This window comes from Balaenoptera borealis (genome assembly GCF_965194805.1).
Source record: "Balaenoptera borealis genome assembly, chromosome: 1".
Lineage (NCBI taxonomy): Eukaryota > Metazoa > Chordata > Mammalia > Artiodactyla > Balaenopteridae > Balaenoptera > Balaenoptera borealis.
In genome coordinates this window covers 59788063-59800197 of record NC_138860.1, presented here as the reverse complement: position 1 = coordinate 59800197, position 12135 = coordinate 59788063, and the positions used below count along the sequence as shown (strand labels likewise).

The following is a 12135-nucleotide window of genomic DNA, read 5'->3' as shown; positions in this document are numbered from 1 at the left end:
CCAGCTAAATAAATATGTAAATTTCCTACTGCCTGGCCCCGGGATTCCTAGCGGCGCGGAAAGACTCGAATCGATTCAGTGCCTTCTAGATCTCCCCCAACCTGCCTTCAGTCCACGGAGGAAGCGTGGGAGAGCCTTCCATTATGATCACTCCTGTCATTTTATTACATTATTTAATAGGCTGCCTCTACAGGGCCAAATGTAGCCTTAATATGCTTGCTGTCTCCCTTGTTCTCAGACGCTCTTCCAGCCCCACCACCCAAAAATTGTTAGAACAGCAGGAAACGTTAAAAAAAAAAAAAAGGCAGAGGGAGAAGAAAATTTGATTGAGATAGTTGTGGATTTTTTCCAACAAGTTTCCCCGCAGCTGTTATCAAAACATGCAAATGAGATTTTCCAACAGGATCTTAAACAAATCTGGAGGAGTTAATGCCGAAGCAAAATAATCAGCCCGTTTGAAGTGACTATGGGTTTCAGTTTGTCTTTTCTCCCCGTGATACTATTGCAGGGGAATGATAATTAGACCTTTACTTAAAAAATCCGAAGGGGCTCTCTCGCTTTCTTTTCCCTCCCTTTTCTCCCCCCTCCTCCCTCTCTCCCTCTCTCGCTCCCTCCCTCTCTCCTTCTTTCTTGCTCAGAAGTTGGCAAAGGGGGTTTTCTTAATCAGACTGTTTTTTTGGTCCGAGGGAAAGGAGGAAGAAGGAGATTGTGATGGAGAAAAGGGGTCTGTAAAACGTCAGGCACCGCACAAAGGCTTTGCCACGTAATTACAGGCTCCTATTAAGTCGAGATCTGCCCTCCCAGGGGTCTCCAATTTTCTTGTATTCCCTACAAAGCCTCCTCTGCATGCCAGTTTGTGCCTTTTGAAGTGCCAGAGAGCTTCTTGATCCAACTGAGAAGGAAAAAGGAGCTCAGCAAGAAGAGGGGGAGAGGGAGAAGGGAACGGGGAAACCCACCACCCTCCTTCGGACTCTTGGAGCCCTTTTTTTTTTTTTCCTTACGAAAAGTAAAGTGAGAATCCTGCTCTCCAATACATCTGCAAGACATCACCCTCTCCTCCTGAAACTTTAGTCACTCCTGAGAATCCACAGGAGTGCAGAGAGGGGGAACACGTTTTCTTGAAGATGTTTTAAAGCTGGAACAAGCCTTCTTCTGTTGGTGCTTGAACTCTTGCCTGGGAATAACTTTTTTAACCTTAAAAAAAAAAACCACTTTGATTCTTCTCTCCCACCCCTTCTTCTCTGTTCTTCTGTTTGCCTAACTCCCCCGCCCTGCTGGCCTCCCCTTTCCTCTCTCCCCCTTATTATTATTTTTAGTGTGTGCGCGTGGACGCTTTTGGAGAGCTGGAAGGGATTTTTTTTCTCCTGACTTGAACATAGGGTGACTTTTAATTTTATTTTTTGGTGTGGATTATCTCTTTGGACCCCGCCGGACTTGGCCTCAGGAAAGCAACCGAGGCTGTCGAAGGCTGCTGGTGCAGAACGCTCTGCTCTACACAAGGGGGTCCCCCGCCCTCTTTCCACTTTTTTTTTTGTTCTTCCCCTCCTTCTCTCTCTCTCTCTCTCTCTCTCTCTCTCCCTCTCTCTCTCCACTCCCCCCCTCTCTTCCCCACTCTTCTCCTCTCCCCCCTCGCGCCCACAGCGTTTGGTGTTGATTCGAGCGGGAAGAGGGGGGTGGGTGGGATCGGAGGGGGAGACCATGACCTCCAGCTACGGGCACGTTCTGGAGCGGCAACCGGCGCTGGGCGGCCGCTTGGACAGCCCGGGCAACCTCGACACCCTGCAGGCGAAAAAGAACTTCTCCGTCAGTCACCTGCTAGACCTGGAGGAAGCCGGGGACATGGTGGCGGCGCAGGCGGACGAGAGCGTGGGCGAGGCCGGCCGGAGCCTACTGGAGTCGCCGGGACTCACCAGCGGCAGCGACACCCCGCAACAGGACAGTGAGTGAGGGGCGCATGCCCGCGGGGGTGTGTGTCCCGGGTCGAGGACGGGGGTCCGGGCTGGGCGGCTGGAGCCCGCCTGGGGCCAGGGGGAGAAAGTCAGGAACCAGGAGAGGTTGGTGGCAGTGGCCGGAGGAATGGCCGGTCACAGACAGAGGGAAAAGGATGAGAAAAGGAGGGCTCCGCGGAGGACGGAGCCAGGGCGGACGCTGGAGGGAGGCCCTGCGGTTGGGGTCAGGGACTCTGCCCGCCGCAGACTCTCGCCGAAGCCGACTGCGCTGCCTCTCCGTCCCGAACGAGTGCGGCTGCCAGATCTTCCCGCTTGCGGGGCGACGGGGCTGGGCTGGAAAAGGGTCCCAGGGCGGTGCAAATTCGGGGAGCCCGCCCTGTTTCGGAAGGCATTGGGTTAAAGATGCTGAGTCGAGTCCGGAGGGCTTCTCCCGGGCGGCGTAAGCGGGTTGGAGGGCAGACGGGACAGAGGTGGCGGAGGGCACCGCGTAAATCGAGCTAGACCCGCGCTGCTCTGGCTGCGCACCGCGCGCGGGCTCCGAAGGCCGGGTGTGCCGGAGAGGCGGCGCCGGAGCGCCCGGCTAGAAAGCCGGATCCGCTCTCTGTCCCCGGAGCCACTCTCTGTCCCCGGCTGTTGCGGACACCTGCATAAGGGTTTGAGACCTCCGGTAGAATGAAAGGCCTGAATGACACGGGAAGACTCAGGCGAAGCAAAGGTAGTGTCCTTTAGGGGTGAAACCCGAGCTGCCGCCCCGCATGAGCCCGCACGGGAGAGATGCGCTGGGAAAGTGCGGAGCGCTGTGTCGCATTGAAGGAGCTCTCCCTACTGGTCCCAAAATTTCCAGAAAAGTCCATGTATAGTCTCCCTTCCGCAACCTACCTGATTGGTATCGCGCCCCCAAGGAAATCTCACCTCGCGTTATTAGCTGTACCTCAAAAAACGTGACTCGGAGTGTATCCATACGTCCTGGAGTCAGTAACAGACCTGTCACCTGCCTCATCCCAGGTGACGTGGGGTTGGATATTTCCTACACAAGGTTGCTAGAGTCAGAACTTGGCTGGAAGTTTTTAAATGAGGCTGATCCCTTTCCATGCCATTATTTGCTGACTGCTATTTCGTCTTGGAACTTGGAGACTGTGGAACCAGGGGGTCCACTGGAATTCTGTGATTTTCAAAAAACAGTGCCAAGGTCAGACTCTCAGAAAACAGATAGCAAAGCAAACGGGACTTAGAAACAGCTGGAAGCAAGGCCTGTGCAAAGTGGTGGGAGGGCCAAGCTGAAACAGGCCGCAGGGAGAGCCCATCTCTACCGCAGGCCGCCTGCTGCTTGCCCAGCATCCTTGGTCCAGGCCTGGGCTCCCCTTAGAGCTTATTAGCCAAAAGCAAACTGGGACAGATCCACCCTAATACACGCAGAGGCAGAGGGTGATGGGGAGTCTGACCTGGCCTGACACTAGGGAAAAACTGGGCAACTCTGAGGAGTGAAGACCCGTGTCCCCAAGTCCCCGATAATGGCTAGGCGCAGAGGCCTCCTTGTTGAGGTTGCTGGTGCTTTCTGGGGAGCTGCTCAGGCCCAGCACAGGCAGGCAGCATGAGTCAACCACCGAAGGCGTAGGCACTTGTAGCTCAAGAAAATGCACTGTGAAATCATATTATTTTAAAACACTTTACTAGGGAATATTTAAACATACAAAGAGTAGGCAGAATAGGATTATGAATTTCCATGTGCCTATTACCCAGCTTCACTAATTCTGCAAATTCTGCCGTTTTTTGTTTTGCCATGGCTAATTATTAATCACAACGTTTATCACTATTCGGAGAACTGAAGGCTGGAGCCACAACAGAAAACAACATTGTGAAGAAACTGCTGTATAGAAAATCAGGGTGCGGCAAGGGAGACCAGCCGGGGTTGCTTTGCCCCAAAAGCAAGCGGAGGGCTGTGTAAAGCAGGCCCAGGGTCAGTGGCCACAGCAAGCCCAGGGCCCACGCAGGGCAGGTCTGGAGAGATGCTGACGGTTCCTGTCGTTTGACTTTAAGTGGACACAAAGAGAGGGGAGTTCGGGTTCATGGAGGCCTCCTAGTGGGTACAGAGCAAGACCGGGCTGAGGCGCCCAGCTGGGAAGCACCCCCAAGCTGAGGCGAGGCCGCAGTGGTGGGGAAGCAGCCCAGGGATGGCTCTTTCAAGACCCAGGCCTGGCGCAGCTGAGGCTGCGTTGAGCACGTGACAACCACGGGGCGGTTGGCGACAGGCAAAGAGCAGCAGGAGGAGTTGGGGACCGTTTGTCCTGAGGGAAAAAGGGATGACACCTGTGGGAACCTGCCTGCTTGATACTTGAGCACATCACAGAGTTTCTAGTAGTAAGGAGGCCTAGTGGGGAGTGACCCCAGAAAGGAAACAGATTCTGGGGGAGAGGGTGTTTGAGGAAGAATGGTAGACAAACAGTTCCAGAAGGAGGTCACAGAATGCAGAGCGAGGTCATGGGGATGAGCTGATGGACACCTGGGGCTGAGAAAGTAGCCGAGAAAAAACACATGCCCAACCCCCCCCCCCCCCCACACGCCACAGGCCTTGCTTTCTGGAGATGACCAGGGCCTATCCTTCTAACAAATAGTAGTTGCTTTTAGAAGCAAAGTTTCCTCAACCTCCTTCCCCATCTCTGGGATGAGAATAAGAGGGTTTGGTAAGTTGAGTGATAGCAAGTGTCCAGGAGGACCCTTATCCTTAATCTTGGGCCCCAACCAGGAGATGCCAAGGAAGCTGTCATGAGCTACCTGGAAGTCAGGACCAGTGGGGTCCTGCTGGCCTCCAGTCCACTGTGGGCAGTGAGGGTCAGACTGTGAATCAGAGAAGAGAGGAGCCTCCAGGCAGGGGGTTGGAGCTAGGCTGCCAGCCGCGAGGGACAGAGGAGGGCACCAAGCGTCAGGCGCTTTTAGCAGCCTGCTGGGAGTCTACTCCAGAGTGAGAAATCCTAATCTCCTTTGGAGAGATGAGGAACATTTAAAAGACACCTTTTCCTCTTAGAGCTATATAGAAACAGGTCCTTCCTAAATTTTCTGTTCAGCTGAAATAAGTAAAACAGACTCTACTTACACTTGCAATATTAGATCATTAATACTGCAAATTTTTCTGAATTACAAACTGGACCCGTCTTAGCAAAGAGGGGCCAAGTACTGTCCAAAGTGAAGGCTTCCCGCTGATCTCCTGCACTCCACACCACAATTCTGTTTCCCCCTCCCCTCTTTTTTTATTCACTCCACTTTCCTCTCTGTTGAAGGATTTCTTTCTCCTTTTACTGATACTCCCAGCCTAGTAAATTTCTCAAACTTCTCGGTTCAAATATCTTAAGTGTTTAAAGAACCGGTTCTTTAACACGGTTAGAAATCCAGTGGCTAATGGGGGCGTGTGGAGTGAGAAGGGGGTGGTGGTAGAACAGGGGTAGTCAGGGAGAGGAAAGAGAAACAGGTCATAAAAATAGGCAGACCTACTTCTAGGAGGACGGTGCATCCCGCTGTCATTTCTTAATCTGAACTTCTGCAAACTCTTAAAAAAAAAAAAAAAAAAAAAAAAAAAGCGCCTGCCTTCCACGTTCCCAACCTCTAAATTAGTGAAACCAGATTGTCCTAATAAGACCTTTTGTTGGAAACACATGTAGTCATAAAAAGGTAGACGGAAAGTCAATTAGACACGCGTGCACACTAGCACACATTCACAAGGCTGTTCTAAGTGTGCACCGGGCGCAGCTGGACCGCGGGCCACGGCGGGATGCAAATGCAGAACAGCGGCGCGGGGAAATCGATTTGTCACAAAGGGAGAGGTGTAAACGCGGCGCGAAGGAATCACCCGCCCAGTGCGCCTGCCACATTCCCGGGGGCCCATCTCTGCCGACTCCTGTAGGCCAGAGAAACGCCCAGGAGAGCGGGACCGTTCTCCAGGGCGCTCCCTGCTTGGAATTCATATCGGAACATCAATTCCACTGGAGTCTCAATATCTGCAACACCTACAGCGCCAAGAAATTTTCCTTTGCGGCACCACCCTGGGGCCCTGGAGCCGGTGCCGCCACTCTGAATTTGGGCCTCGATTCAGGGGAGGGGAGCGAACGAAATATACCGTTTTAAGCGTAGCCTGGAATTTTTTTCTCTTTAAAGGAGGCAGTGAAATCCAGGATCAAGGGAGGTCACTGAGTCCCCAAGGTTGAATGTCAAGTCCAGAAAAGAGGTTGTGAATTCTGTTTACCTTACGTGCAGAAGCAAGGGGCTGAACGGCCTCCTCTTACCATTTCGGAGAAATTGACCGTCTAGTGACTCCCTCCCGCTTTGGAGCGAAGGGCGCTTGGAGTTTGAAGCTTCGGGGAGGGGAGCCTCTAAAGTCCGAGGCCTCGGCTGCCAATACTCCCTGGCGCTCCAGATCCCCCAGGTCTAGAAGACAGTCACTGGCTCCACAGTTCACTTCACTGAGGAGGCCCTGCCCAAGTCTCCGGAGCGCCTTTCCCGCACCTTGGGCGTCGCGCAAACCTGCATTTTTGCTCGGCGACCTTAACCTTCCCCGGGCAAGCTCAGGTCAGAGTGTAGGGGCGTCTGGCGAGGAGCAGTAGGTCACACGGGTCCCTGCAGTTCCTTCGTCTTCCCAGGGGCGTCATTTTAGATTTTACAACACGAGTAAATAAATCATCTCCAAACCAACAAGATGTCACCCCCCTCCCGCCCCCTGCGAAAACCCCCCCAGCAATTTCAGAGCCAAGATCTTCCTACTCCACTGTCTCAGATCAGCTCAGATCCGAATTTTGAACGCCGCTCCGGTCAGCGGCTACCTCCGGGAACCTTTTTCGGTTTTAAATGACATCTATAGATTTTCAACGATGAGGATCCCTAGACCCATTTGATTTTTCTTTTAAAAGATGTGTTTCTTTTACAGTTCCTCTCCCATATCCTGTTTACCTGCTCCCTCCTTCAGCAGGGCCGACAGTCAAAGCAGACCTCCAGCTCCTGGAGAACCCCTCTGCTTCGCGGGGGCGCCAGGGACACGGGTACGAGGAAGTTGCAAATCCGTGCGCGCCTGTACGTGCGCGGCGAACCCCGCGTGCCTCTCGCTCCTGGCGGTGCGGACTTTCAATGGCTCTGAGAATATGTATTTATTTTTTACCCTTTAGGAGAGATGGAGTCAGCAAAAGCCATAAGAAGTACAATTTTTAGGAATCGGGGGAGTGTATTTGTAGAAAAGGATATAAGGCTTTTTTTTTTTTTTTTTTTTTTTTGTCCCCCTGAGAGTGGATAAGGGGCCAACTCCCTGTTGCCACTTCGTGTCCAAACATTCACAGAACTACCTGTGATTGCGGGCCATTGTAATCCGATTGGACGCTCTTTGTCGAATTCCGGGTTTTAACTTGATGCGGGGCGAGTGCCACTCTCATAGTTTTGGTACGCTTTAACTCCCTTTTCAACAATTCAAAGGAGATGCATATGTCAACAGCGTTATTATTTATCCACAAGAATTTAGATTCTTGTAAAATCAAATAGTTTGGTGAGCAGGCTAACAGCACTCAGTTAAAAACCAACCATCTCAAAAAGTAATAATAATATCAACAAACTGCCACGAACTCCTTTTCTCTAAATGCTGTTTGTTATTAAATCAGTAAATGCGGAGAAACATTTGCTGAGACGTCTGAGGAGGGACAGTCATCGGTGTTTCAGGGTCAGTGGGTTTGTTTTCCAAACAAACGTAAGTTTTTGAGTAAGGAGTCTCCACCGTGATCTGAATATTAGTAGATTCTTGGCATTGTCATTTGTCTAATTTAGTGAGGCAGCCTCAAGGAAGTAGTCGTACAGAGAATTATGGCCTATCAATTTTAGGTTTAAGACAAAAAAAAAAAATCACTACATTTCACTTGTCCTGGAAGCACTTTTCTTGATGAAAAAATATCTGGGAAGCCGATTACAGGGGCAAGCAACTTCAGGGGAGGGGAGGGGAACAAAGGCACAAATGGTGGTGGGTTGGGGAAATTTTATGAAAGAAAATAAAGAAAACACGTCAGAACAAATCAATCACAAACACAAGTGACTTCTCAGAAGAGTCTGAGTGCAACTAGAATCAAGGATTCTGCTGTTCCCGGAGTTCTCAAATACAGGAATTTATATAGGTCTGAGTTAGGACCAGAATGCAGTTCTCGGGCACTGGATAGCCGTCGCTTTGCTGCACCACGTAATGAGGGAGCTCTAATTCCCAAGAACTTTGGGCCTCATTTTTGCCATTATTGATTTCCCCAGACTCAGCTCCAAATGAGGAATGCATTTGAAAAATGTGTATTAATTTGAATCCCCAAGACCCGAGTTATAAGAAAGAACAAGGACAGGTCCTCTGGTTCCTATTTTGTCTACTTTCAGGGAGTTATTTGCAAGCGATTGGAAATACTCTTAACTGCCGGATGAGGAGAGACTATACCGAAACTCTCGTGCAGGAATGGCGGTCGCACCCGGCCAGAACTGCAGGCTCTCTTCGACGCTCATCTATTTGGGGGAAGAGAGGCGGGAGACGTGGGGGAGGGAGTAGATTGGGCGAGGGAGAATTAATTCAGTAATTCAGTGAAGAATTTTAACTTGTAAAATAGAGACACAGTATCTTAGATTTTAATGTTCTCCATCTCTGCTGGCCGGGACGAAGATGCGAAAACCGCCACCCCACCTCCGTCCTTTTCCTCCCAGTTCCAGGGGCGCTGGGGCGTAGCTCTCGGCGAGGTGGAACGCACTCGCGAGCCTTGCCAGACGCACCTCTCCTTGCTCTCTCTCGCCGAAAGGGGGCGCATTCCTCCCAGGTCGGGGCTGGAACTTAACCCCGGCCCTCAAAAACCCTTGGACTCCCGCAGGAGAGAGAGACGTGCTGGAAGACCTCTCTACACAAGTAGCAAAAGATGGGAAATATCCATAGCGTGAAGTCACTGCGGGGACTGCGTAAATATATGCTACACATGCGTTTTAACGGAAACATGGAAACAGCTGGTAGGCTTTGTGCCTTCCTCTACTTTGAAATGAGGGTGGTCAGTATTCCAGGGTTAGCAGGCAGGGACGGGAGGAGAGTGGGACTAGATGACCCTGGATAGGTGGGTGCTAGGGCTGAAGCCTGGGTTCCAATGGGAAGGAGAAGATTTGTCCTTATGGAGGTGGGTGAGACATTTCTGTAGATGAACTCCAAGTATTTAAAGAAAGAGGGGCAGTTCTGAGAGCCGGAGAGCTGGCAGTAGTAGTGAGATGCTGCAAAACTGCCACAGAAACCCTCATAGTACCTGAAGTCCTTGGATAGGGCAGAGCATTGGCCACCTTAGAGTTAGGCCCTAGGGTTAGGGTAAGCCTCTTCCCCTCAAAGGAAGAGCAATAGCTGCCCCCGCCGTCTTTTGTGTGCCTGCAACTTGGGCACTCACAACCATTTCCAACCCCTGAATCTGACTCCTGGCCTCCACTGGTCCTCCCTTTTTGGGCAAGAGTTTCAAGAGACTTACAGGACAGATGAGGATACACCCTTGTACATCTTGGGATCTTCTACTTCTCTCTTGGTCTGTTTCTCACCCTGACATTGGAGGGTCAACAGGACAAGGCAATGCTGGGAACAGCAAACGGACAGAATGAATATTTTGTCTTCTTAGCATCGATGGTAGTTTATACATACCTTCCAAGATAATCTTGAGCTTGGGTGTTCACTAGAAACAGAAGCATGAGGCCAGAACTGGAAGGGAAATTGCTTTCCCACAAACGTTTGTCTGAGAGTAAGAACATTCACCCCATTCACTTAATTTCTCATCATCAGTCATGTCATTATATTTTAAGGGACCTCGGAGTGCTGGAAGGTGGTGTGGTTATAAATAAGCATAAAAACAGATGGGTACTCTTCCAGTACTCTGAATATACATGCGGAGGCCAAATCTCTTCAAAGATGATTGAGATATACAACTTAAAGGCCAAGGGGCTCAACTCAATCAAAATTTGAGCCAGGAAATGCTAAGTTCAATCAGCTTGACTATGGGCAAAGTGAAAGGCCTAGCCAGCACTTCAGATATATACAGAGAACATGTTTTCTCAAGTTGCCGTTGTATTTATCTACACAAATTCATGGTAGTCTGCAAAGGTCTTGGTAGAATTGGCTTGGGTCTGTTGAGTGATAGGGAGTCAGTGTTCCGGCCTTCTGAGCTTGTCCACCATCCTTTTCTTCTTTGCATTCATTTCCTGTGCCCCAACTGGCTGTCCAAGATCTGTGTGCCGTGGAGAAAACTGATGCTAGAGGCCACAGAAGCCTCTTAAATGCTGTTCTAGAATCCTCAGAAAAGGAGAAGGCTTTTGATCAAACTATGTAATGTACTAGGTATTTTCATGTATTTGTCCTCTCTGATGATTCATTTTATAATAGCCGGTTAGAGACTTCTTGGGGATTGAGGTTTGGGAAACTGGTTACTATTCTGCTTCTTTTTCAAGTAACTCATAAATATATGAAGTTGAAAGTTCTAGTGGAAACAGGCATTGAATCTAACTCTTTATACCTGGACACTGACATACATCAACATTAATCCAAACTGGGAGGTGACACTAAATAATTATGTACCTTGTGACTTTTCTTTCCATTTTCTACCAGTGCTACTTCCCTAAATACTGGTCTGGATTACAGCAGTCACACACCACTGGGACAGGTGCCAAACTGTTGTCTGTGCTCAGTAAATGCTTATTAAGTGATAGAATGAGCTCCCTAAGTTTAGTGGATACCCTTTCTAACCTAGCATAAGTACTAAGCCCCCTCCCCTCCTCTTCCCACTCTAAACCCTTTGCCTTGGAGATCTCCTCTAGGCTCACCATTTTAGTAACCATCTATATACTAATGACTCCCAGGATATAACTTCAAGGCCCCCCCTTGGAGCTGCAGATCTATATATGCATCTACCTATTGGACATTTCCATTTGAACAGCACAAAATGCTTCAACCTCAAAAACAACCTAAACATGGCACTAATGAGCTCCTTTTCCCAGTCTGATCCTCTCATAACTTTTTCTGTTTTCCTGTATCAAAACATGTGGGTGCAACACTCAGAAACTTCAGACTCATTCTTGACTCCTTCCTTTATGCCTCTGTCCAATCCAACTCCAAATCCCAACAATTTTACCTTCTAAAATCACTTGAATGCATGTCCTTTTTAAATCTTTACGATATCTCACCTGCACTGCTAAGCCAGCCTCCTAACTAATTGGGTCTGCCTGCATCCATGCTTGTCCTCCTCTGTGTGTACATGATGGCAGAGTGGATATAACAGATCTTCAAAGAATATTGGTTGAATGAATGATTGAATGCTAGTGCATTTTTTACAAATATATTTTTTTAAAAATCGTGGCTCTCCTCTTCTTTAGAATTCACAATTACTTTTCATTCTTTTCTATCTTAAGACCAAATTTTGTCCTGTTTTTTTTTTAAATCACTCTTTACAATCTATATTTTTATCTCTGCCCCAGCAACCTGCTCATTCACACACACATGCTGATTCGAACCTTTCCCCTACTTTTCACTAGTATGCCAGTTAGGCTAGTACATGTGCTCTAGTCTCTTTTCTGCGTCTTTGATTCTGATCTGGAATGTACTTGCTCCATGCCTCTTTTTTGCAAACCCACCCATGCTACCTTTCAAGGTTCTGCTTCCATCACCTCCTTGTGACATCTTCTTTGTCTGCTTCTTTTAGACCAAGCAAATCCCTTTTCTCAATGCTTACTGTAGAAATAATCAGTTCCTCTACAGGTATTGCTTAATTCTTTTCTAAATGTTTTAAATTGTTAATTTACCTTGAGAATTTTCTTAAGATTAGAGACTTTTTTGGGCGGGGTTTATTCCACAGGTGTAGTAAGCAAATATATCAAATAGATAATTTTAGGGAGGTATTGTACGATTCTTCCGTTTATGCAATCTCTAATGCAAGTAATTTTTAAAATATGAGTAATACCAAAGTGCAATACATGCTTATTTTAGAAAATGTATTATTTTACATTAAAAAGTTTAAGTGGGAAAGTCAACTAAATTTCACCACCCTGAGGTAGACACAGGTAACAGTCAGATGTTAAAGTATTTCTTTTTTATTTTTTACACAATGTTTGTATTAACATTTTTTTTTTATAAATTTATTTATTTTTATTTTTGGCTGCGTTGAGTCTTCTTTGCTGTGCGCGGGCT

General features: G+C 48.6%; 1 protein-coding gene across 2 annotated transcripts in view; it reads left to right on the top strand.

The window, feature by feature from the left end:
* The first annotated feature begins 312 nt into the window (after positions 1-312).
* PRRX1 (paired related homeobox 1) overlaps positions 313-12135 on the top strand; it is a 72638-nt gene continuing 60815 nt past the window's right edge. Inside the window, exon 1 of one of the 2 annotated variants that reach the window (XM_082400641.1) lies at positions 313-1939. In XM_082400641.1, coding sequence (XP_082256767.1) covers positions 1699-1939 — 241 coding nt within the window. In that variant the 5' untranslated portion in view covers positions 313-1698. The remainder of the gene's footprint in view (positions 1940-12135) is intronic. The other variant, XM_082400642.1, reaches the window with a different exon arrangement.